This window comes from Rhipicephalus sanguineus, chromosome 3, assembly GCF_013339695.2.
Source record: "Rhipicephalus sanguineus isolate Rsan-2018 chromosome 3, BIME_Rsan_1.4, whole genome shotgun sequence".
Lineage (NCBI taxonomy): Eukaryota > Metazoa > Arthropoda > Arachnida > Ixodida > Ixodidae > Rhipicephalus > Rhipicephalus sanguineus.
Window position 1 is genome coordinate 56,587,633 of NC_051178.1, and position 27,301 is coordinate 56,614,933.

At 47.3% G+C, this 27,301-nt stretch overlaps 1 protein-coding gene across 1 annotated transcript in view; it reads left to right on the forward strand.

Annotated features, from left to right (window-relative positions):
* The window catches only part of LOC119385488 (insulin-like growth factor 2 mRNA-binding protein 1), a 104,785-nt gene that overhangs the window by 24,103 nt on the left and 53,381 nt on the right, over positions 1-27,301 (forward strand). The window contains exons 4-13 of the mRNA XM_037652913.2: positions 233-264; positions 2,215-2,321; positions 6,760-6,832; positions 7,648-7,851; positions 8,320-8,406; positions 8,839-8,881; positions 11,695-11,789; positions 13,065-13,181; positions 21,286-21,751; positions 21,836-21,919. Of these exons, the coding sequence (XP_037508841.2) occupies positions 233-264; positions 2,215-2,321; positions 6,760-6,832; positions 7,648-7,851; positions 8,320-8,406; positions 8,839-8,881; positions 11,695-11,789; positions 13,065-13,181; positions 21,286-21,751; positions 21,836-21,919 (1,308 nt within the window). The remainder of the gene's footprint in view (positions 1-232; positions 265-2,214; positions 2,322-6,759; positions 6,833-7,647; positions 7,852-8,319; positions 8,407-8,838; positions 8,882-11,694; positions 11,790-13,064; positions 13,182-21,285; positions 21,752-21,835; positions 21,920-27,301) is intronic.

The window sequence follows — 27,301 nt, forward strand, 5'->3', positions numbered from 1 at the left end:
TTTAGGGGGGGGGGTATGTATATTTACAGTAGCCCAGAGGGGATTGTGGCGGCGCCCATTAAGCCCTCCTTGAAAAGGTGCATAGTCGACTCCAAGCAAGCAGACCATGGATGTTCATTTGATCTCTCGGAGAAGTTCGGTAATACAAAAGCAGGTTAGGGGAAATCAGCGCTAACATACAGCACAAAATGAGGAAATGTGTAGGCATGGTGCCGTGTGCTGTGTTTGCCAGGTGGCACTTCAGGAACGATACACAGAGGCAACGTCAGTACAGAGCTGTATTTTAATGCATTGCACTTGCCAACACAATAGAGAGAAAGCAGGTGCTGAGGCACAGACCCACCATCATGCAGCGTCCTTACTGGCATTTCACTTCTTCACGCTACTTTGTGACGTTGCATGCCGAATTCAAGAGCTGGCATGGAACACAACATAAATAACGACTGCATGTATTTATAGGTGTCCTGTGTCTTTTATATACAGATCGAGAAAGTTACTAACCTAAAGCAGCCACAAAAGAATGTAATGTCTGGAGTTGTGATGTATATAGTTCCATGTCAGTGATCCTTGTTTTGTCGGCTGCTGTGGTAGCTTAATACCACAGGTGTCTCGCTGCTAAGCTGTAGGACGCAGGTGCGATTCCTGGCCACAGCGGGTGCATTTCAATGGGGGTGGAATGCAGACACCTGTGCACTTCTTCAGATGAATGTTAAAGTACCCCAGAAGGTCAAAATTAATTCTGAGTGCCCCACTACGGCATGCCTCATAATCATATCGTGGTTTTGGCACATGAAACCCCATAATCTAATCTAGCCTCTTCGTTTCGTCGTGTCTGGTGGCACAGCTTTAATCTAATGTGGTGGCCACTTGAATCCGGACAGTCGGACCTTGCCAAAAGTAGAACAATGAGGTATCTGTGTGAAGCAAGATTTATAAAAAAAAAAATGAGCAGTTGGTCGCGACCCTGCCTGGTGCAGGAGAGAAAGGGCCGAGGCCCTTGACTATGGTGGGGCCCTTCATAACCCACTCTGTAGCTCTGGTACAGTAGGACCCACAATTTTTTTTTTTCATTTACATTATGAGCATGCAATTAATGGTTACACAGTCTGCTACTGCATGGTTCATGAAGGGGTGTTGTTTTCAGAGCAAAGTGCACACCATGTTTGGAAGGACTGTTGTTAGGCACTTAGTTGCTACGGATGTAAATTTAAGACGACCAATGAAAAAAAAAATTGGTAACCTTTTATCACAAGCCATAGGGGCAGTTGCTGTTTGTGTGGCATATTTGGTGCTAAAGCAAACGCTTCCATGCCTCCTCTACGCAGCTGGTCATTTTTCCAGTCGTCCTCCAGATGTGCAAAGTTGTATCAGTGGACCGGTTTAGCAATCCTTACTAGACTATGCTTGAAACAAACTTGTTTGTTTACATGTAATGTGCCTTTTGTGTCGTGCGGGAACACTATTATGCCTGAAAGTAACCTTCCAAATTATAAGATGAAAAAAAAAGGCAGATGTGTTTTAACCACTCTCATGTTTTTAAAAAATCTGGGAATTCTTGCTTAATGTGCGATGTTAAGAGAAACAAAGCATACCAGAAAGTTCGGAGAGTAGTGCTGCAGTGGCGTTGGATTGAATAACCTCATCATAAAGTTGGAAAACTAAGCAGTTTTCGCTCATAGCTGTAATGCTTTGTCTGGCAAGCATCTGCCGCTACTCAAGATGTTAGCAGTTGCTGCAATGTGTCATCATTTCGACATAAGCCCCAGGGTCATGTGTCACTTACATCTGGTGTGGTGTTGTGGCTTTTCCATCTTTCCTGACATGCTAGATTTAGATTATGCTTGGATTGAGCTTAGACAGTCAGAGTTGAGCGCTCTGAATCAGGTGCGATTCCATAAAAATATGGGTAGTGGTCACAAATTTTGACGATCTCCAAGTTTCTCATGTAAGTGGCTGCCCTCAAGATTCTAGTGATAAGAATGTTACAAAATGTTTATTAATCTTTTTGGACCTACGTTAACAGTTACGAAAGCTTACTTCTCTTTACAACTCCCCCCAAAAATGTGTTTTCTTGCCTAATAGAATCTTCATAGAAAGAGCCTGCGCGTTTAACCGAAAATTTGAAGGCCCCGCATAATTGACAAATCTGCGAAACATGGTGTTGTTTGTGGGTGCTGACAGCAAATGTGGCCCTCGGGTTGTGCCTCTTTCCAGAGGTCGTGGCAACCGAGTGCATGTGAGCAACATTCCGGTCCACGTGCAACGGGAAGAGATCCATGATCTTCTTGCTACCTTTGGCACCGTGCAGAATCTGGAACTACGTAAGTTTTCAGCCTGTCTGCTTTAACACCTGCATGTGAGAAATGCCACTAGCAGCTGTGACGTCTCTCACAAAGCGTAGAGCTGCTGCACAGGCCGTAGCGTATTAGGCCCGCTGTAGCCTGCGAAACAAGCCCTCCTGGCTTCAGATGGCTTATTGTGACTTCGCATATTGGTCTAGTGCTTCCAAAGAAAGCATTTCTATAAGGGTATAATTTTGTTATGGTTGCGTCTGCATGCAGAGACCTAACCCTGTGTATTTAAAGCAATGAAGTCTAACAAATGATGCAAGCATTGGAAGCTGCAAGCACGAAAGAAATAAGTCTATGTTCTACTCGTTTTTTTGTGGTGGTGGAGTTTGTCGCAACACCACAGCTCCATTTAGTCACTTTTGGAGGATACTCTCTGGAAGGATTTCAATGCAGGGTGTACTTCTAAGAAAAGTGAAAGCCCGTAAGTTCCTAAAACTGAGCAATTTCAGTTGTTCTGTTTTTTTTGCATATCATGTAGTATACAGTCGAACCCTGCTACAACGAACGCCGCTTCAACGAAATTTCCGGTACAACGAAAAATTCTCGGTTCCCCGTCAACAGTCCATAGGAGTCAATGCATAAATATGCTCGCCACAGCGAACACTTTTTCTGCTGCTGTTCCGCTTCAACGAAATTTGACGATGCAATTACGGGCTCAAAAATTTAATTTACCGTGCAATAAACACAATCTTGAACATTTTGGTGCATTTTAGAACATAAAAATACGACTTCAATGTCTAAATTGCGTGTTGGCACCACCAGAAACTGCCGCTGTTGACTGAGCAAGGGGGCCGCCATTGCTTGGTAGCGATGGCGATCAGACTGCCCTGCTTTCGTAACTGGCTTGAGTTGCCCCGTAGTCGCAGACAATCCAAAGCCAAACTCAGTTGTCCACGCTGGGGTGCAATCGCGGAACGATTCCTTTTTTCGATGCCTCTCCAATGCTTTTCGCGCTTCACTAGTAGTGGTCAGAGCGACGGTACATCCGTGTTATCAACGCGAGCAGCCCTGGGGTGCAATCGCGGAACGATGTGTTTTCCAATGCCAATGCTTTTCGTGCCTTTTGCGCTTGGCCAGTGCAACCGGTGGTTGGAGCAACAATTTGTCCGCGTTATCAATGGTTTCAGCCAGCCGTGAGAGGTGTATGATAAGAATAGCATAGAATAAGGCGTGAGTCATCGCTACGCGACGGCACGCCTGCATCTCGACGTTGTAGGCGTATTGTTAGCGTATTAGTGCAACTGTACACTTAGTGTTGCGCGGCCATGCCTCTGTTTGGTTCGTTCGTGGAAGCCGTTGTTGCTGCATGCTTTTCAACGTGGCGTCCCTATGCATATATGAGAATCGCTTCATGATGCTGCTGGGGAGACAGAGGAAGCAGCAGACACTTTTTGAATTTTGGAAATAAAAGTTTCTCTGTTCTACTAGCTCAGGTCAGCTATATTTTTTTCGATTTCACTGCAACGAAATGTTCGCTTCAACAAACTTTTTTCCGAGCACCACCAATTTCGTTGTAGCGGGGTTTGACTGTACCATCTTCACTGATAAACCCTTTTACTATACCAGAAGCACCACTCTCGCTGCTAGAAGGCTCTTCGTAAGCCAGAGAATGCGCGAAAAGAAAATTCAAGAGGTGACACTGTGCACGAGAGAAGCTCCTGTGCCATCTCACCGCAACATCGTAGATTTTGATGGTGTCTCCTAGGACCTACATAATTCTTTATCGTTGAAAATGATTTATGTTCTGAGGGAGCCAGAGAGTTAATGGAGTACAGGCTTGATTTTGAGGCATCAAAAGGGACATTTTTCGTTTCCTTGGCATGCAATGTTAATACTCACGACAAACTGGAGCCAGGAAACACGTGTAAAAATGTTTTAGTTTGATTTTAAAGTTTCCGTCCCCCATCATCTGCAAGCCAGCCCCACTGGAATGGCATGATCATGATAAGTCAACACAGTCACAGAAATCGCTGTCGAAATCGCTGGACAACAAATCACTCATCGTTGTTTACACGCACCATGTGCAACTGACAGCAGCAGATTACAGCGATGCTGCTACCGTGATAGAGGACGTATGCTTTTTTTATTGAATTCATGAATTTGCCCTTGCATACGACATGCGTGGATACGCGTGATGTTCGATACACAGTGAAACCTCGGTGATATGAATCTCATGGGACCACCAAAAATATTCGTTTCATCGGAAATTCGTATCACCAGAAAGCATGGAAAATTGCATGTGACTAAAGAAAGCTGGCGTACATTTTTATTTATTGTTTTTCAGGGCCGCAGCAACGTCAGGAAGAACCCTGAATGATTGTCAGTGAAGTTTTTAGATGTCAACAATCATACCAGCACTCGTAAATATACGGCCCGCATGCGCTTATTTAATTAATGAACCAGGTGCATTGTGACCCGGGATAGCAGTAGCCCCTTCAAAATTTTAGTATGCTTTTTTGCATGACACCGGAGTACTACAGCGAAAGTAACAAAAGAAGCGCTTTGACGCGATGGATCAAGGCCACAAAAAAACAGAATCACGGTCCTGTGTTGCGATTTTGTTATCGGGGAGGTTTTGGGGATGTTTTTTGGGAGATATATGGCCGTGCCCACACAAGTGCGACCTCAACGGCCGCGCACGTTGACGTTGTGAGGCCTGACTCCTTCGCCAAGACCGTCTTCGCCTTCTTTCGGTCCTCGTCTGCCTTTCATAGGATGTCTTATGCGCGAGGCAGGCGTAAACACAGTACAACGACAACAGCCCGCATCGACGCGTTAGAAAAAAAAAGCATGACGCTAATGTCCTTTGTAATCCAAACGCGAAGGCACACGGAGGCACATGAGAGCCTCAAAGATTCGCGCACACAATCTCAGAGGCCGTGACGCGTCTCTGAAGGTTTATTTTGATCATAAGAAAAGTGTTTTTCTTACATCGTGATTCTGACGATTTGGCAGTGTGGCACGCATGCCGACGCGCACACTTGCGTTCCCGCGCTCGGCACGTCTTCCGTGACAGCGCGGACAGCACCTCTTCGTACCTGGGCGGTAGCGTACGTTCGTATCAAACATCACTGGGTGAAAATCTGTTCACAACAACCGTACTCCATTACATTGCAGGCCAATGGGCCTTGGCCGGGACCAACGAAAAATTCGTATCACCCCGAAATTCGTATGAGCTGTGATCGTATCACCGAGGTTTTACTGTATACCCTGTTTAGGCTTGTTGACACCAGTGTTTTTATTCAGAGCAAGTCATGAAAATTTCTCAAATTTGTGTTGGTACAGCTTTAATGAATCCAGTTTTGGGAAACTATTCAGTCACTGAGGTCTAAATACAAAAGATATCGAAATCCATGACGTCGCATTGACATTTAGGCGCTGAGGTTTCGGCAGGAAGTTGCCAAATGAAACTTTAAATTTCATTTTCTCTTGTTACAGTGAACCCGCAATAGGAAAACTAATGACAGTAGAGATGTTAAAGAATAATTTACCCGTCTGAACTGATTTAGTGTTTCCGTTCAAGGGCCAGTTATGAAACATTCACGTCGTATAAATGGTTTATGAATGAGCAGTAAATGCCATCTAAGCAATTCATTTAGATGCAGGACTGAGGTTTATATAGCTCTCGTTTTAAGAGCCCTTACAATGCACCTATTCGCGCAAAGCTCGCATTTGGTGGTCTGTGGCTATGGCTTACATTCCAGCATGTTACCTTTGCAAATTTTTTTAGCGTGAAGCAGGTAACTGCAGTTAGCACCAAATCTCCAATACTGGGCAAGGATATGTGCCTATTCTTGAAATTCCAGGTGAATGCTAATATGGGCATTACTTCCAGTTATTGGCATTGAAGGGTGTCTGTTTTAGCTGGCTTTTCACGAGACTTCCAGTCTTATTTCACAGGTTCCGTGCAACATTTGTTGCAAAGCTTGTGAGCCAATTATATCCATATTTAGGAGGTGCTTATTTGCTTTAGAAGGTGCTGGTGCGATTAGATGTGAACAGCACAAATAGTGTTGCATTGTGATGTGGCAACGGGTGGTTTGGGCAAGCCCATGGGAATACGACTCCGAGCCGTTTCTCTGTCACCTCTCGCAGTCGGTCGTGCAACCTGTTTCAAATGTTGGTGCGAATGAGTCCTAAAGGGTTGCCAGCTCTCGAGCGCCATGGTTGCCGACCAGGAGATAGACAATTGTGGTCTTTTAAGTGATGAGTGGCTTTAGGAAAGTTTGCACGGAGCATTGTGCAGAACATTAAGTTCTAACAAAGCTGATTTGTGCTCTTTTTTTTTTTTTGCAATGTTCTTGGTCTTACTGTGCTTATAATTTGTCCCGCAGACATCTATGTATATAAACCGGCATTCCTTTGAAGCTTTCTCTTTTATTATTTTCTTTCTTTTTGTTTTCCTCAGTTCCTCCTTCCAAGCCCGAGAACCAAACCTATCGAGCTCAAGTAACTTACGAAACTCCCGAACAGGCGCAGCAGTATGTATTCCTTGTTTCTTTTTTTCTTCTTTTTTTCTGCTTCTATTATGCGTTCATTGTGGTTTGGGGACTGAAAAAACAAGGTCGTCTAAAGTGGCAATGCAATATCTTGTGGAACACTGTACGTAAGCTTTAGTCACAGGGAAGCGCTGTGACGAGCAGCTATTTCCAGTATTTATGATGAGACTTCGTTGAGCAGGGATTGTCACTGGAGCCAGCATTTTGAATACGGGGCTTGTTGAAACTTTGTCCCCAGCGACACTCCCCGTTCAACAAAGTCTCGTCATTTCAAGCCTCTCAATCTTCCCCCTGAACTTCTGTGTCGTGTGGATGTCCAGTTTTAGCATTTTAGCCGGCGTTATGGTCCGATTATGCTTCAACTGGGGCTATTTGGCATGTCATTGTTCTGTTTACTGCACAATGCTGTGACACAAAGAACCACAAAAGACACCCATGTGCGCATTTGTCAACTGTTTATTTGCCACTGCATCTCAGGCATATACAAGATGGGAATCAAATACAGCTGATATCAAAGCACCACAAAAATAAAGGAACACCTTCGCTTTCGGCACATTGCCATAAGAATGTGCTGCTTAAAGGCTTCATTCATTACACTACAATAGATTGGAAATACCTTTAAACATTAAGTGGTGTACTACTTTGCCAGTTCACTGTCTTTACTGTGTTTAGTGCCATTCATGTGATGAGTCATGCCTACATTGTTTTCTTGCATTTGCAACATTGTTTGGGCTTGAATTTGTGCAATGTCTGTTAACAGCACTCTGTCATTTGTGCGTGTGCGCGTGCCTGTGTAGGGCTGTGGCTCAGCTGAGGGATTACGAGTACCAAGGCAGCGTGCTGAGGGCCGAGTACGCCATGGATGTCGTTCGCAACGGAGGCGGCGGTGGCGGCGGTGGCCGCAACAACATGCGCATGGGTGGCAACCGGCCCATGTTCCGGCCCTTCTCATACACGGGCGGCCAGGGTTCCCCCATGAGGCAGTCAGACTTCCCCCTCAGGTAGGCAGTCACAGCTGGAAGATGCCTCTTGGGCATGTGTTCATTTTGTGGTCTTACACTAAAATTCTTATTGAAAAAAACTTGGGATGTTACTTGGGAGGCTGTAGATAATGCGTGTGTGTGCCAAGAGGGAAAGGAGATCTGCTCTGGATCCTGCGAGTCAGAATGTCCCAGTGGTGTTGTGGCATGAAATAACCCTGTTCAGGGGAAAAAGAAACAACCATCAGTGTTGAATGAAAGAAAAGGAGTTTATGGGCTCATTTTTTTTTTGTTACATGCAACCTTTAATGAAAACCAACATATACAGTGGAGCCAAGGATAGTGTACAAAGGCGATGTCAACTTGATGTTGCGATCAATAATGATGAGCCACCTATGATGAATAACGTACAAAGCTGCTGAGTGTCACATCCCATGGTTTTTTTTTTTTTTTTTTTGTCAGATCATTCGACTATTATATATGTTGCAGGATCCTTGTGCTAAGTGACATGGTTGGTGCCATCATCGGCCGGGCCGGAGGCACCATCCGCCAGATCACCCAGCAGTCAAGGGCAAGGTGTGTACCGTCACGTCATCTTTGTGCAAGCGTTGATATCCTTAGAGGCAGTGAGGGCCGAGCGCAAATGTATTTAGGAGAGAACTGGTATAACAGTCTGAATTGAATTTCTGGTATGAAATCGAGCAAGCGGCTGTGGCAAACGATAACCACAGTTCTGACTGCATGTGCACTGGCCTTGCACAAGCTTCCGAAGCTTCCGGAGCACGCTTTTGTCGGCCATTGGCGCGATGGTTTCGGTGCCCAAGTTCGTATCACCCATTGTGACGCTGAAAAGTGTGCGGAACATCTGAATTTTGGCACATTGGACACAATAAAATTTGGCCGGGGAATTCTACAAATTCGTATCGGATCGAAATTCGCGTCAGCCGGGTTCGTATCACCGAGGTTCTACTGTATGTCGCTCATTGCTTTTTGTTCTTTGTTCCGCAGGGTGGATGTTCACCGAAAAGAGAATGCTGGCTCCCTCGAAAAGGTGAGCCTACTCACCTGGCCTAAAATGGGGGGACGTGGCAATTGCAAAGCGAGAAATGACCAGAAAAATCCACCTGTTGAGTCACATACCTAGTTTGTGTAACTTCTTCTTTATCTTATCCTTAAATATATTCACTGAAAACCACAGTCAAGTGCCCAAAACATTTTTTTCATCTGCTAAGGTGGTAAAATATTTTGTGCAAATATCGAAAGAGAACTTTCCTATCGAGCCCCAACACGTCTGCCACAGTATAACAAGCGCTACTATATTCTGGTATCTGTGTTTGAAAACTAATCGGGATATGAATGTGGGCTGAGAATGGCTGGGTCTGGGTCCTCATTCCCTACTTGCATTGGACCAAGTTCCTTTGGGCAATACAGTAGAAGCTCGTTATAACGAAGCGGGATATAACGAACTAATGGATATAACGAAGCAATCGTAATTCCCCTTGAAATTCCCATAGACGCCCATGTATTTAAAAGCTCGTTTTAACGAAGCTAAAATTTCCTCGCAATGGATATAACGAACCTTTTTTTTTCCCCACCGAGCATTTACTGATCATTTTGGTAGCCAGCAAGTCAATGTCTTATAGCGCGCGACGGTTTACGTCCCATCACGGATGCGGCAATTCAAAACTCGCGCCTCGCGCTCCCGAGGAGCCGCCTGCCAACACGCGCGAGGGTGCGCGCCTGCCTGCCGGCCTCCCCTTTCTACTGAAACTCGTGGACCCAGCCGCACATGTCACCCGGCCTCCCCTCTCCCGCCGAACTCGTGGACCCGCCCGCTCTCCTGTTGCGCGCGTGGACGCCGCGATGGCCGCGACTTCGCCAACCCCGCGGCGACAGCGGCGACTGCGGGCCAGGGCCTTGTTGTTACTTGTTGTTCGCTGCGTGCGCATCAGAACAGCTTCTCTCTCGGTTCCCGCCACTAGACAGGAGATGGACGACGGCAACGGTAAACGAAAGCACAAAACGATTACAATCGAGCAGAAGGCGACTATGTTGAAAGCCGTTGAGTCCGTCGTCAAGAAGAAAAAAGTTGCCAAGATTTCGGCGTAGCGTTGAGCACGGTACCGCAAGCGTGTAATCGACCAAATTCTACTCAATATGAGCATGAAGCGCGAGACTACAATCGACCTCTACATGGCGATCGAGATGCTACAGGCTGCTTGGATGTCTGTAGCAGCAAGCACGATCGCCAACTGCTTCCGGCATGCTTCATTTGGCGTCAACAGTGGCGGTGACAGTGAAGATATCGGTGCTGCCGCCAATGAGGGTGCCGCGGGTGACCAAGACCTGGCGTCGTGGGACGCTCTCCTTGACGCCGGAGTTGTGCCCGACTGCGACACCTTCTGCACGTACATGTACGTCAGTGCCGATGCTGACGCGGTGACAACCGAAGAGCTGACAGAAGCTGAAATTGTGCGCGCGGTGATAGGGGTGGTGAATGACGACAGTGACGAATGTGTCGACAACAGCCCAGAGTTGGCGAACCCGATGTTCCGACGTCCGCGCAAGCGCTGGATGCGGCGGAACTGCTGCGCCGCTTCTTCGGCGCTCACGATGACGGCGAGGACGGACTCGACATAGCTGCAGCGGCCGAAAAAGGCATCGTCCGCCTGAGGAAGACACGGCAGAAGTCTATTAAGGACCTTTTTTCTGTTAAGTGAGTCGCCAGCTGGCCTGCCGAGTTTGGCGTGAATAAAGTAGGAATTCTTCGCAGTTTTTTCTTTTACTAGTTTTTCTCCGTGCGACGGCCGTTTTTCGTTTGCGTGGCGGGCTGCTGTGAGATTCGGTGGTGAGTACATCCTCTAATTGTCGGTAGAAATGGATATTGGCTATAACGAACTAATGGCTATAACGAAGTAATTACGACTCCCCCTTCAACTTCGTTATAACGAGGTTTTACTGTAGTTATAAGTAGGGATGGGCGAATATTCGGATGTTTTGAATATTCGAATGAATATTAAAGTATTCGAATTCGCTTTGATACGAATTTATATTATTTGAAATTTCGAAGTATTCGAAATGAACGAATATATGTATGTTTGACTGCACATAACCCCCTGTAAAGGTGGTTTCACTGCAGCGTCGGATTGCTGTACCGTGAAACCGCCCTGCCAGGGGAAATCTGCACTGCCGTGAAGCCACACTTCAAGGTTAAGTGTACATATTTTTAAAAATTTAACAGCATGTTATATGGGCTTATATGCGCTAAGTATAGTAATTTTTAACTTGTAACGTATTGTACCACTTCTAAACTCGCATTCTACTGCTATTCAAATCTTGATACTATTCAAGGCTGCTTCCACTTCATTTCAAACCAAAAAAGTGACATTCACTCATACCTAGTTCCAATTCTTAAAAATATTGTGCAGGGGTCATGAAGAAAATGCTCAATTTTACTTAATAATATGTGGTGAGTACTATTCGAACTATTCGATTCGAAATTATTCGACTAAATCACTATTCGCTTTGGATTCACTTCGAACATCAAATTTACTATTCGCCCACCCCTAGTTATAAGGAAGCTGTAAGAGAGCTTTGCGAGAGCGATGAGGACGGACATTCCCGCAATACTTGAATATACTGCGAGGAGTAACTTTTGGATTGTAAAAAGAAACAAGGTCAAGACCAGGCGAACACATTTTTAATAAAATGTGTTCGCTGTGTGAACGGGGCTCTCACGTAACTGAGTTGGTTGTTGTGTATGGGTTCCGCTGGAAAGCTTTAACTGTGCCGAACCATCTAACAACAGCCGTAACTGAGAGTCCGGTTATGCAGTGGCCTTGTTGGGCTTTTTTCATCGTCCAGGTGATCACCATCTACGGCAACCCTGAGAACTGTTCCACGGCTTGCCAGAAGATCTTGGAGGTGATGCAACAGGAGGCCAGCAACACCAACAGGGGGTGAGTGTTCAATGTTTCCAGAGCAAAAACAGTAGAAAATTTTGTTTTAAAGAGAGCTTAAAGATGTTGTAGAAGCATACACTTTATGAAGGAATTGCTAAATATTGTCATTTAGGCGACAAAGATTTGTCAATGCACACATTATTATCGAGAGTGGGTGTGGCCGAGCAAAATTTGCACAACTTGTTCCGATTTGATCCTTGAGAAATTATTTTTCTAGTATATTGTGTACACTTAAGAAACATACTGCTCTTAAAAATAGTTTTTTATATCTTGATCGATATTGATGAAACTCCCTGAGTTTATGTACATTTGTGTGCTGATTTCAAATATGCAATTATTTTTCTAGTATAATGTGTAGTTTTAAAAATACGAAATATTTCATGTGCCCATCGGGGAGCAAGATTTTTTCTAAACTGAGAGACTTACAAACTAAATCAGCATATCGCAGTAATATTGAATCAGAACTGAGTGCAATGCAACAAAAATGGATGTTCTAAACCCATTTGAACAAAAGTTGTGTGTTGAACATTCACCGTTGCGTCAATTTCGAGCTGGGATTTTACTCATCAATGTTGAACATATGCGTCCCATCTTAGGCTGGCCGATGCTGAAGAACATACTGTGCGCAGCGGCGTTATTACAGCCACGGCCGCTACATAAAAAGAAATGTTACTGTGAAGGCCATCCACAAAAAAAAAAAATTTGCGTGCCCGCTGAAGCAAACGCTGCTGATGTCTGCTCACGAACGCTGCTAAAGAAAAGATGCGCGGGCATGCTTGCCCGGCCGCACTCGACTAGTAGCGCTTCTTTTTCTTTTTTGGCGCTTGCGGCTTTGCGCTGCAAGGCGCCGCCAATTGAAGTGCCTCCGTCGGCGCATGTTATTTTTGTATTTTTCGTGACGTTATCTGGACGCCCGCCTGCGCCCGTTCTAACGGGAGTTTCGCCTCCTAAATATTTCTTCCTCCGTGGTACTGGCTTAGCTTATCAAATTGTATATTCACAAGTACAGGAAAAATGAGTTTATCAGTAGTACATCATTCTTACATCAGGGCAAGGCATGTGCCCTTCGACATGTCCATGCATCTCAGAGCTTCATATCATTAGCCAATAGAGCTAACCAACATATTTCGGCCTATCTACTGGGGGCTACTGAGGGCTGTTGCTGGACCTTGCTGATCGTCCAGTCGCCCTGTAGTGGCTTCAGCCTGGCTTTGAGTCCCAACTTGCATTGTGTGTTGACTGCGTTCACTGTGCATCTTCTATTTTGTGCAGGGATGTTCCCCTGAAGATTCTGGCCCACAACAATCTGATTGGGCGCATTATCGGCAAGAGCGGCAACACCATCAAACGCATCATGGAGCAGACGGACACAAAGATCACAGTGTCCAGGTGGGTGTGTGGGGGGGAACCGTGAAAGCATTTTGCATGTTTGCACCCTGCTGGCACTTAGGTTGCTGGCCCAAAGAGCAAGCCGCCTTTGCTTCCTGTGATGAGCAAGGACTGATGGTTAGGGGTGTGCGAATATTCGAAATTTCGAATATTTTTCGAATAGTGTTTGCTATTCGATTCGATTCGCACTGAAATTTTACTATTCGAACTATTCGAACTTCCCAAAGACAAATGCAGTCAACGTCCGATTGAAAGTGACCCCTTCAGATTTTCAATATGCTTCACCTCATTACACTCTCGTATTGCGGCAAAGCTGCCTTTCAAGCTCCGTTGCGGTCGAACTTAGCCAAGAGACAAAGTCCGGTTGGAAATGGTCCCTAGATTTTCAATATGCTTCACCTCATCACACCCCCGTATTGCGGTAAAGCTGCCTTTCAAGCTCCGTTACGGTCGAACTTAGGCAAGAGACAGTCAACGTCTGATTGGAAGTGGTTTCTAGATTTTCAATATACTTCACCTCCTCATACACCCGTATTGCGGCAAAGCTGCCTTTCAAGGTCCGTTACGGTCGAACTTAGCCAAGAGACAGTCAACGTCCGTTTGGAAGTGGTCCCTAGATTTTCAATATGCTTCACCTCATCACACCCCCGTATTGCGGCAAAGCTGCCTTTCAAGCTCCGCTACGGTCGCAAATGTATTAACTCGATAAAACGCTGGTTCCAACATGGAGATGTAAGATGTGGCAGAGTTGGGGACTCAATTAATGCTGTTTTGGACCTGAAATTTGGGCAGGAAGTCTGAAAAATCGGACGCCGAAGCTTTTTAGCATCCAAAATTTCAGATGTTCTTATATATCGACATCTACTTGGCAGATTTGGAACTCCAAACTTGAAGGGAGCACACCCTTGTCCGCCACGTCAGTTGGCCTTCCACAGCAGTTGAAAGAGGAGGAGAGGCTGAGGAAATGGCATCTCTGCCTATCACGTGTAAAGTGTTGTCGGCAACACTTTGGTTGCACCAAATCATGTACATAAATACAATTCGGCCTCTACATTGCCTCACTCTTGATAAGAAAGACAACTATGAAATATGACCCCACTAGCGCTTCATCAACCTAGCGAAAAGAAACACTTTCATGTTGCGATCTCACAAGAACATACTTAGGGATTCTCTGCAACTTTTTCTGTAAGTTCACTTCGAATTATTCGAAAAATGTTTGAGAAATATTCGAAAATTATTCGAAATTATTCGATTCGATTCGCACTCAATCTTTATTATTCGAATTCGCTTCGCACCCAAAATTTTGCTATTCGCACAGCTCTACTGATGGTTATTATAAGCATATCGCAAAGATCACCTCAGCCTATATACTCTGTATACTTAGAGCACGCTGGACCGAACAGGCCATCAGCAGGTTGTGTATCGCTCCTACTACAGTGGAACCTCGTTAATGCATACCTGCCGGGAACGCCGCATAACTACGCACTAAACGGTAGTACGCATTAACCACAAAGTAAAAATTTGCATCTCCTCACGTACGCCATCGCCGTCAGCAAAGAAATAAATACATTGCCACAGCAAATATTGCCTGAAGTACCCATTGCAAAGCCTTTTCTTTTTGCCAAAGTGGAGAAAAGATTCTGGTACTCTCGCACGGCCGTCCGATAGTGCCGATAACGCGCGGTGGCGATGCCAAGGAGCATTTCGGAACTATTACAGGGTCCGGTATACGCACGGAAGTGAGCGCATGGAAGAAAACTATGGTTGTGCACCCGTCCGGGAAACAAAACGAGTAGGGGTGTGCGAATATTCGAAATTTCGAATATTTTTCGAATAGTATTTGCTATTCGATTCGATTCGCACTGAAATTTTACTATTCGAACTATTCGAACTTCCCAAAGACAAATGCAGTCAACGTCCGATTGAAAGTGACCCCTTCAGATTTTTTAATATGCTTCACCTCATTACAATCTCGTATTGCGGCAAAGCTGCCTTTCAAACTCCGTTACGGTCGAACTTAGCCAAGAGACAAAGTCCGGTTGGAAATGGTCCCTAGATTTTCAATATGCTTCACCTCATCACACCCCCGTATTGCGGCAAAGCTGCCTTTCAAACTCAGTTACGGTCGAACTTAGGCAAGAGACAGTCAACGTCCGATTGGAAGTGGTCTCTAGATTTTCAATATGCTTCACCTCCTCACACCCCCGTATTGCGGCAAAGCTGACTTTCAAGGTCCGTTACGGTCGAACTTAGCCAAGAGACAGTCAACGTCCGTTTGGAAGTGGTCCCTAGATTTTCAATATGCTTCACCTCATCACACCCCCGCATTGCGGCAAAGCTGCCTTTCAAGCTCCGCTACGGTCGCAAATGTATTAACTCAAGAAAACGCTGGTTCCAATATGGAGATGAAAGATGTGGTAGAGTTGGGGGCTCAATTAATGCTGTTTTGGACCTGAAATTTGGGCAGGAAGTCCGAAAAATCGGACGCCGAAGCTTTTTAGCATCCAAAATTTCAGATGTTCTTATATATCGACACCTACGAGGCAGATTTGGAACTCCGGACTTGAAGGGAGCACACCCTTCTCTGCCACATCAATCTGGCTTCCACAGAAGTTGAAAGAGGAGGAGAGGCTGAGGAAATGGCATCTTTGCCTATCACGTGTAAAGTGTTGTCGGCAACACTTTGGTTGCACCAAATCATGTACATAAATGCAATTCGGCCTCTACATTGCCTCACTCTTGATAAGAAAGACAACTATGAAATATGACCCCCCCAGCGTTTCATCAACCTAGCGGAAAGAAACACTTTCATGTTGCGATCTCACAAGAACATACTTAGGGATTCTCTGTAACTTTTTCTGTAATTTCACTTCGAATTATTCGAAAAATGTTTAAGAAATATTCGAAAATTATTCGAAATTATTCGATTCGATTCGCACTCAATCTTTATTATTCGAATTCGCTTCGCACCCAAAATTTTGCTATTCGCACAGCTCTAAAAACGAGTGAAAAAACTACAGTAATCCTTCGTCTTATCGCCAACAAGATGTAGTTAGTTTTTCCGAGACCCCACATGCCGTACATGTACGGCGAAAACCCTCAAGGGGTTAAAGTAGTGCTGCGCCGCACACATGCCCGAGCAGATATCTGAAGATACTTATTGTGATAAAGGTTGTTGGCGATAAGTCATGCTGGCGCATTCGTCGGTGGCCGTCGCCTCACCGATGCTTACCCGGAAAGGCGTCATCGCAACCGCGTGGAAGTCGGAATCGTTGACCGACCAATCTCCACACTTCTCGAAAAGACGGTAAACCTTTGGCGGCACGTTGTGGCGTCGAGAAGTTCAGCGGCGCAGTAAAATTTTATGGCACAAAAAGTTATCGCGGTACGCAGGGTGTACACTAACCGGTCGACATAGGATGAAGCACTACGGCTTAAGCGGTCAGCGAATGCATTAGGCTCTATGAGACTCGGTTGGTTGGGGATTCGTCGCAACTACCATGCTCACTACCACTTTGGCAGCAGAGACTCTGACGTTGAAGGGTTGTGGATAGGAGGCCCCATGGCTGTAGTGGGTTCTCTCCACGTGTGAGCCATGAGGAAGTGCCGATAGTTAGCACGTTCGTTTCACCTGCGACAGATTCGAAGGCATATCATGTAACACCAAATCATAATGTAGTCTACCATCAAACCTCATTAATACATACCCGTTTTAAGTGTATAAGCGGTTAAAACGTTGCGTCGAATCCCCAAATGGAGTCTCGTAGAGATCAATGTTCGCTGACCCCTCAAGCAGTAGTGGTTCGTACTATGCCTACTGGTTAGTGTGTACCACAATAACTTTGTGTCATAAATGTTTGCAGCGCCGTTGAACTTGCAGACGCCAAAATGTGCCGCAAAAGGTCTTCCATCTTTTCTAGAATCGTAGAGATCGGTCGACCAATGATCCCGACTTCTGTGCAATTGTGGTGACGCCTTTGTGGATAAGCAAAGCGTGATGGTGGCCGTCGACGAACGCGGCAGTATGACTTATCGCGGGCACACATGTGGCACAGCGCTGCTTTAAGCCTACTGCACACTTTTGATAGGCGACAACCTGAGCGCGCTGGGCCGCTGATCACTGTAGCCTCGTTGTGCGGGATGACGTTCAAGTGCGCGCCGCTTTGTAGAAACAAAAGCAGCTTACTGTTGCTGAGTTGAGCATCGCGGGCACCAAGAAATCTCACTGCATTGACCATGTAACGCCAAGTGCGCGGGTACGGTACAGCAAGCGTAGCGCTGTGGTAACTATACTGCACGCTTTTTATTAGGCAGGCATCGCAGAGATGCGGAGTGCACATTGCTTGCAGAAAGCTCGTCGTTGCTGCGTTGACCCAACTAGCAAAATTGCTGCATCTGTGCACGGTCTGGAGCGGAGTGGGTGTGAGCAACACTCACATGGCAAACGCGCTTACCTTACAGCAAACGGCCTCGCAGTGATGGTGTAAGCCGAGTAGGCGATGTGCTGCACGTAACTAGCCCGGGACGGTCGGCTCCACGCGGCTGTACCATATTTCAGTGAAACTGTCAGTTTTCGCTTAGTGGCAGATTGCGATGCAGACCACCTGCACATGTATTATGGAAAGGCGATACTGTCCACTTTGTGACTGTGTAGGCTGCTGCGTATCGTGGACCCTGCAATAGTTTCGATATGCTCCTTCGCGTCTCCACCACTACGCGCTATCAGACGGTCGTGTGAGAGAGCCAGAATCTTTTCTGCACTTTGGCAAAAAGAAAGAAAATGCGTTGTGGTGGGCACTTGAGGCAATACCTGCTGTGGCGCTGTATTTATTTCTTTGTTGGCAGCAATAGTGCACGTCAGGAGATGCAAATTTGTACTTGCTGGTTAATGCGTACCACAGTTTAGTACGTAGTTATGCCGTGTTCCTGTCGGGTACGTATTAACGAGGTTTCACTGTACAGTCAAATCCCGCTACAATGAAATTGACGGGACGCGCGAAAAAGTTCGTTGTCGCGGAAATTCGTTGCAGCAAAATTTCATCTATAGACGACAAAAGTTAGGAAGATCTGATGATCATGACTCATCCTTTGGTCCCGGCAAGCGTATGCCTTGTCTTTTGCATTTAACTCTCGCGTATAACACGCACAAAATATACAGAAAATTTAGCGCTAAACTTGGGGTGCGGGTTATATGCGAATTTCGGTGCGCAAGTTGGCTTCACGGTAATGCAAGGAAGGCGGCTTTGCGTCGGTATGAGAGTTATACACGTGAGTTATACACGAACAAATACTATATGCAGGCTACCCTGGAAGCGTGCCGAGCGCGTAGCGCCGTGAAGGAGCGTGCCAAAGTTCGCTAGAGGCTAACTGAAAACGAAGTGCCGAAGCTCCGCACTAGAGCACTGCACGGGCCCGGGCCCGGCCGGGTAAGGGGTTGTTGGATCGGGCCCGTGATCTTCGGGCTCGGGTCGGGCTCGGGCCTGAGCCAGGCCCGTATTAGGCCCGGGTCTCATACGTATATGTATAATTGCGTGTGTACGTTGTGTGGCTTTGTTTTTGTTGTTTTGTGGGGTTTAACTTCCCGAAGCGACCCAGGCTATACGAGACGCCGTCGTTAAGGGCTCTGGGTAATTTAACCACCTGGAGTGCATTGGCGTGCACAGAAATTGCATAGTACAAGACGTCTACAATTTTGCTCCAACGGTATGCTACACGGGATTTCAAGACACGCCTAATATAAGTTTCCGCCATTATAGTGAGCGAAAGACTTTCTTGGGTACCGTGTAAGGAAAGCAACGGTAAACTGCCTAGATTAGTGTATATAAGATGTGCGCGTTTGTATCTAGGGGAATATTTCGAGTATGCAGCGCACGCTCACATGCCCGTAGACTGGCCAACGCGACTTGTGAGTCATTAATGTCTCAGGAGCTGTTTTTTGTGCATTTTAAGTGCAAGATGCAGAGCGACTCTTATCACAGGGCGAACGCCGTTGTTGATTTTCTCATTACTAGTGGTGAGGCGCCAGACCATAGAGACACTCGTTTCCTCGAGTGTGGCTCACAACTGGAGTGATGAGGCTAGAGAAGCGATCCGGGATTCTGGAAATACCCAACACACAGACTGGTTAGTTTTATTTAAACCACGCTTTATTCAACACACCGTTACTGTACACACGTCTGACACGAGGACGGTGGCTCGCTCGTTAACGGGTGTGCCTCGCTTTGACAGATCTATGGCACTGCGGTGGCGGTGACTCGGGGAAGAAGGATGGGACAAAGAACTTTGTTGTTTTGAACACGAAAACGTAGTGTAGGTTGGGTGCAGTTGCCTGTCGAGGAGTCAACACGACAGCTTTAATTTATGTAACGCTGCCCAGCCTGGTATATTCCTCCCAGAAGCAGCTAGAGCACGTTTTTTTTCCCATTACATTGTGCAATAGATGAAGTTTGCAGGATACTTGCTACTTTTACTCAACAGCCCTAGCTCGTATGCAGTTGATGTTGACTCAACCTAAAAATGTATGTCATGCTTTTTTTTCTCCACTTTATGCAGGTATTATATTTTGTAGTTGTTCTTTTAAATGCAAAAATGAGATTGCGTGGTTAGCACGGCGTGCGTACATGAAAGAGCCAGCTATGACTCCAATCATTTCCCCTAGCCCTGCAATCATTTCGCAAGAGTGTTACGCACGTAATTCACCGAAAGTATACACAGTACCAGTGAAAGTCGTGACACTGAAAGAAGTTCCTAAAACAATCTCCAGAAAATATCTTGTGTGCGGCAGGTATCTTCACAATAACCGAAGGTTGGACAGTGCCTCCTTTATGCTCAAGGCATAACTAGCCGAAACGGACCGGGCCGGGCGGGCCGTGCCCAAACCTTTCGGGCCCGGGCCGGGTACGTTAAGAACAACGGGCCGGGCTCGGGCGGGCCGGAGCATGGTGTTTTCGGGCCGGGCCGGGGCCGGGCCGGAAAAATCTGCCCGTGCAGTGCTCTACTCCGCACTACCACAGTCATAAGCGAGAGAAAGGAAAGTCGAAACGCTTCGTGCCGTTTTACGACTTTACTGCCTTTAATCTTCCGGTGTTTTAGCTGCTTACTTCAGCATATTCGCTATCGATGATCGTGACGATAGCAACTGCGGTTTTCTGCGCAGCGCTTGCGGCAAACGGTAGTTCCGTTTTCAATCTGTGCATGCTGGCCGTGCGCGTGCCTTCAGAACTGCGTTGTTGCTATCTGTGATCGCGTCTACTGCGGTTTTGACCGCAGCATTGCTTTGAGTCGGTGCGCGTACATTGAATGTGCGCGTACTTTTGTGGTCGCCCATGATCGCGTCGGCACTACCGCATTTGTGTTCGCAGCGGTTGCGGCAGAATGTAGTTACGCTTGGACTAGGTGCGCGCGCGGGCCGCGCGTGTGCCTTCAAAACGCCGTGGATGTCATTCACAATCGCAGGGCTTGTGACGATGAGCAGTAGTTTTGTTTTGAGTGCTACATCAAAACAATGGCGGGAGTTCTTGAACGATTCTTCCGTGACCCGCACGCGCATCAAACCCGCCGGCAGCATCATGGCGGATGGACGATCTGTCGCCTAGCATCTCAATGGCGAATAATTTACCGGGATGTGCGGGGGGTGGCAGAAAGCACGTCTCTGATGAAGACACGGGTCTTGCGATGCGGCCGCACGGCTCTGGCAACGAGAAATGGTCGAGTTCCTAGCATAATTTTGTGGCAAGCCTAGGCAAGCTCCTTTTCCTTATGTGGTGGCACTCGCGAGAACTTCGTTCAAGCAGAAATACCCAGAAAAAGTATTCGTTGTGATAAGACATTTCTTGCATTGTTTTCTATGGACGCTGACAGGGAATCGAAAATTATTCGTTGTGGTGGCAATTTGGTTGTAGCGGTATTCGTTATAATGGGATTTGACTGTATATGTATGTCGTAGACCTTGCAGAATGTTTTTAAATTTTGTCGCCAAAGTCACCTGTGATTGTACCCTTGAGATTCTACTTGGTAAAATTACCTTTCTTAATGGCTGTTGCACTTTGTGTCTGTGATGCCATTGGTTTCGAACTGTGCCCCCCCCCCTCTTGTGCCTCAACAGCCTGCACGATGGCAGCGCCCTTCATTTGGAGCGTGTGATCACCATCAAGGGCAAGCCCGAAGGCGTGTGCCGTGCGGAGCAGTTGGTGAGCGCCAAGCTGCGCCAGTCGTACGAGAGTGACTTGGCGGCGTTGGCGCCACAGAGCCTCATGTTCCCTGGGCTGCACCCGATGGCCATGATGTCGGCCTACCCACCACCCCCGCCCCCGCATGGACCCCCCGCGCGGCCGCCCCACTACCGGGGTGGAGGCGGAGGTGGCCCCTACCCGCACCCGCCCGCCGTTGGAGGGGGCTATATGGGAGGAGCCGTACACGGTCCCATGGGGGGTTACATGTCGCCCAGCCACGGTGGGGTGGAGAGGGAGCTGGTCTGCCTGTACATCCCAAACACTGCCGTGGGCGCCATCATCGGCACGGGTGGAAGCAGCATCAGAGACATGATCATGCTCTCGGGGGCCTCCATCAAGGTGGGTTGAACTCTATCATAGATCGCCAATGTGTGATGGTGATCTAGTCTCCCTTTAATATTGTCCTGTCTCTGTTACATTCAGGTTGCTCAACCGAACAAGGACGACCCTGCTGATGCTCACGAGAGAAAGGTCACGATTGTTGGAACTCCTGAGTGCCAGTGGAGGGTAAGAGACATCCAGCATGCATTGCTATACACAGTATCATGCATGTGCCTGGCTACAGTATATTAGACGCTATTCTAGACAGTATGCTGAGCTGATGTTAGGCGGTACGCAATAGTATGCGACAGTAACTTTGACAGTATGGTAGAAGGCAGTCATGCGAGTAAATAGTGTGTGCTGCTGCTTGTACAGTTGAGCCCGACTATATCGAACCCGTTTATATCAAATTATCCCGTATATCGAACAATTTCTAAGCACAGTAAATTTACATTGAGAATATATAGCAAAAGTTACTGTTAGCAACGACAACCGATATATCAAACTCCATGTGCCTCAAAAGTGCCCCAGCAAGTTGGCTTTCCCTCGCGGTGGCAGGGAAAACTGCCGGCGCCACCCTAGAAAAAGTGGTTTAGACCCGGCTGTGCACGGGCGAACACCCCTCTGCACAAAATGATCCTGGCCTGCTCGCAGCGCTTACAGCCAATCAGAGGCTGTCGTGCTTTTTCCGAGGCGCGGAGGCGGTACAAGTGGGTGCCATTTTTTCTTTCTTTATGCTTGTGTGCCTGCTGCTGCCCCTTTTCCTAGAGTCCTCATTCAGCGTGGTCAGTGCTGGTGGCGTTGGCTGTTGGTGCTCTGTGAACTTTCTGGGCGCTCTGTCGTCATGGCTTGTGCAAAGAGGCAGAATTTGCTGTTCGCCGCGAAACTCGAAATCGATTTCGAGTCGAGCACGGTGAGAAGTCCGACGTCACCACCGCGTACAACATTCCAAGGAGTACCTTGAGTACTATCCTGAAGAACAAGGCAGACATCAGGGCCAAGTCGGACAAAAGGCCAGGTGCCCGTGGCGCCCGACGTGTGCGCACTGTTGTTTACGAAGACGTGTACGACGTGTGTGCACTGCTGTGTACGAGACACCGCAGGTGTTTCCGCCGAAGTTTGGAGCGAGCTGGCAGAGTTCCCGGGTGCTATCGACGGATCGACAATCGACGAGTTCGTCAGTGCGGACGATGGTGTCGCCATCATGGGCCGGCTACAAGATGAGGACTACGTTGCAGACGTCGTGCCGACCACGAGCCAAAGCGACAGCAATAAGGAAATTGACGATGGCCCGTTGCCGACATCCTCCGAAGTGATTAGTGCACTTGCGTTGGTCCGGCGCTATTGCGTGAATATGGAAGGTTGCGGCCTCAGCTGCTCCGACTTGTTGGACAACGTGGAAACGTGCGTGCTGTCGCACGCAGCCATGTCGTTGAAACAGAAGAAAAACCAGGACTATTTTGTTCCAAAGTAGGGCACGCAAGTAAGCCACCATATTAATAAAGTACTTTTCTTATTGGTATGTGCCTTTGTGTCATCAAATCCTATAGCAGGCCTATATCGAACTAATAAACGTTTTTTGGCGAGTTCGATATACCCGGGTTCGACTGTACGTGGCTGCATGCAAGAGACATGCGGCAACGTCAGGATTCTGGAGTTTTGAACCACAATGCAAAGAAAATAGTTTGTGTGAGTGTGCGGGTTTTTTTTATTTTGGGGATGACATTATTTTGTTATATTGTCATGTGGTCATGACAGTGAAGAAGGCGGCAGTGGGGCTGTTAAAGACTAAAATCTTTATTCAGCGAACTCGTGCCCAAGGAATAGTCAAAGTAGAAGCAGTACACGCTTTACACTGATAGCGGCGATCACAGTGGTCGGTGGTCGGTAGCCTGCTCATCTGTGAATGCGTTGGGTTTTATACATCCCTTATTGAACCTTCCAGCATTTCGCCTTAATTATTCAGGTGTCTGAATGCAAGTGCAACTTGCTTCTCCAATGTACTCCAGAATATGAAATCAGCTGCTCCAGACTGTTCCCAGACGCAAAATTACCTGCTCCAAAGTGCTCCAATATGAAGACTTTTACTGCTCCAAAGTGCTCCAATATGAAAATTTTGCTGCTTCGGAAACTGCTCCAAATCAGAAGTGCTTGGTAGCATCACTGCAGATCGCATCAAAAAGGAATAAGCACGTGTGGCAATATTCATTGGCGGGTCAATTTTGCTTTGTTAAACTGCGGTTTCAAATGCATGCACCTCTATGGGGTTTTCGAGATAAATTTTATTTACTTTGTTATATCCCGTCTTAGCCTAATGAGGTACAAGTCTAATTGAAACTTTCTCATTATCGCGCTGTTACGCATTTGTTTTGTACTTTGCAGACATAGTGGCCACTAAGCAATCTAAGCGCCATGTATTCTAGAACTTCCTGTTGGTCAAGTTGCTGCATAGTCAAACACGGATATATCGAACTCTAAAAAAAACGCCTGTCAGTTCGATATAGGGCATAATTCGATGTAAGCCTGCTAAAGAATTGGATGTCATAAATTCACATACTACAGTAAAACCTCAGTAATTCGAACTCTGTTATTTCGGAATCCCGCATAATTCAAAGGATTTCTGCGGCCCCGTATTTTGCAATGTAATTTGAGTGGATAATTTGAAGCGGCGGTCGTACCAGCCCGGTTAATTCGAAAACTTTGGGTGCCATGTGCAAATTTCCAATCCCCGAATTAGCCGAAAATCCGCAGAAACGATGGCCTTTAAGAGCCACAAGGCAGTACAGTGTAGCGATACTAATGAGTGACAAGTGAAGTATCCCAGCCTCGCTGCTGCCAGCGCAAAAAAAAAAAAAAAAAAAAAGCGGCCTTGTGGTCAGCTGAAATGTGCGCCTGCGGAAAATAAGGCGTGCTTCACTGCAACACAGCGGTGACACGCGGGCAGCATGACGCATGCTTGTCGCTATGTCAGCGCGTCATGATTTAGCCATTCTTTCCGGAAAAATAGAGAAAGTAATAAAGAACGGTTTGACGGAATTCGCAATGTATGCGAACCTCCGTTTGGCAGTTGCTCCGGCAATTTGTGCACTTGCACTGCTGGCGGAGTACTTGCCTGCAACGCCTACTTCGAAAACTCAGTTCGAAAACTTCAATGATAACCTTTTCCACCCAGAACGCATCGCGAATTCCGTCACACTGGCCATTATTAAATTGTTTATTTTACCAGAAAGAATGGGCAAATGGTCACATCATGATGCGCTGACACTGCGAGGAGCAGGTGACATGCTGCCCGCGTGTCACCACTGTGCTGCAGTGACGCACGTCTTCTTTTCCGCAGGCGCACATTTCAGTTGACCACGAGACCATTTACCCCCTCCACCCCCCTTCTTTTGGGGACAAAGCTCCTTAGTGTGTAGGTCGTTCCCTCCTCTGTAGTGGTATGTAGCCAGCTCTAGTTTAATGAATTGCTCACTAGATGAGCAATTCACTAGATATCATAATTTACAAGACATCATTGTGTTCCTTGATTTAATCACACTAAAAGACATACTTTGCGGGCGGTATACCCTAGTGAGCTTTCAACTTTTCGTCTTAATGTACATGATAAAGAAAATATTTCTACGAAAAACGCAAAGCACACCTTGAGCAAGATGTTTGGTTTTGGGACGCTTTATGTGCAGTAAACGCCGTGCATTGTTCGCGAAGCCGGAGCACTTGCACGATCGTGTTCTGTTGGCTTTCGTTGGGCATGCTACCGACCTCGCGTCGTGGAACGCGAAGAGGAATGCTACGCGCGGTGTGTCTTCTCTTTAGCCTTTCCGTTAATTCTCACAGGGCGAGCGGGGAACGCGGTCGCTCTTGGCGTGCTTTCTCTTTCGCTCGGGAACGGACACTTTCCCTGCATTTCACCGATCACAAAGCGGTGATAATGAAGGGACCACGTAAACCAACAGTACAATAAGAGTTTGATGTTGTGGGAATTCAGGCGTCCGCGCCAGTGGCTCGACGCCATCTTCCCTTGGAGAATTCTCGTGTCCCTCTCCCCTAGACCGGACGGGTGGCAGCTAGTCATAAATCGCCGTCACTTTGCTGCCACCCCGCCCTCGAAGGTTCCCATTGGCCCAGTTTTGGCGGGATTTGGACCTGGCTCGCGCTCTCCTAGAAGCGGTGGGCACGCGACCAGGTTCGGGGGAGACCACTTGGGGACCTCGAAGGGTGCGTATGCGTTTTGGCCGCTCCGGCCGGCGGCAATCCTTTGTTCTTCGCCGCCGGCCGGGGGTTACGTCGTTTTGTCGGGGCCCTGGCCTCGGCGGGCGCGCGCTACCCTCCGCGGTCTCGAAGTCCCGAGGCAGCGCCTCGCGATCGTGCACTGTATACGTTTCTTTCAAGTGTGGCTTTGTCTGTTCTCTTTCTTCTGCTCTGGGGTGCGAGATCGCGGGAGCGCTGGCCGAAGGGTAGGTCGGCTCTCCAAACCTGGTTCTTTCTTTGTTTGTTTTATAGGTGTGCCATTCGCGGCCACATTTGGTAACTTGTATTAGCTAATTGGTGTCATGTGTATTTATGTTGCTTACGATTGGCTGCAGTGAATTATTGATCTCTTGTACTAAAGTCCCGGCAATAAACCACTAATTTGGAGAGTGTCGCCTAGGGTCTCTCTCGCTGCGTGCGACGGCTCGCCGTCCCTTCGCGGTGACGAGCCGAGTTCTCGCGCGCAGCAGTACGGACGGTACACGGGCGCGGGACGAACGAGGACGCGGCAGCCTGCATGAAGCTCCCAGTGCTCGAACCCGCGGTGGTGCTTGGCACGACACCACAATGTTTAATATGTACGCAGTGTTTCACTCTCTTTATATGATGTACTGGGCGAATTTCACGGAAGACTTTCACAATCTACCGATGATTTCCTCCGGAGCTTCGCCCCACTCATCATCATTCACCCCGTGGATATGCTGTGATTTATTTTTTTCTTGCGCTGGCAGCAGCGAGGCCTGCCGTTTCCCCGGTTTAGCAGCAAAATTGGGACTGGGTATTGCTGGAAAATATAACCCTTGGAGCAGTGGCGTAGGCAGAAATTTTTTTGTTTGGGGGGGGGGGGGGGGGGGGGGGTCGGGGCGGTGTTGCCACCCCCTAGCTACGCCACTGCCTTGTAGCCGCAAACTAGCAGGCACAACAAACGACCACCTCTGATTACTACCAGTGCATACTTCGAAGTCCCTTGCATCCCACTTTTTTTTGTATGTTTGGTTAATTCGAAAACCCGCTTAATTAGATTTTTCACAGTCCCAGTGACTTTGAATTAACGAGGTTTTACTGTATTCATAAAAGCACTTTATTGACGAAGCTAGCTTAGTTGCACTTGAAATAGTTTTCCATTTTTTTTTTCTGTTTGAGCAACTTCGCTGCCTGCGACAGCACGCATTTCTCAACGTGGTCTAAAGTGTCGGAGCAGGCGAGGCCGCAGCTTTCCACATTCGTGCAGAAGCGCCGGACTAGTGCGAGAGCACCAATCACCTGTGAGGATGTGGGCAAAGGATCGTCGTTGTCTTGGTCATTTTGCCCGCTTTCACT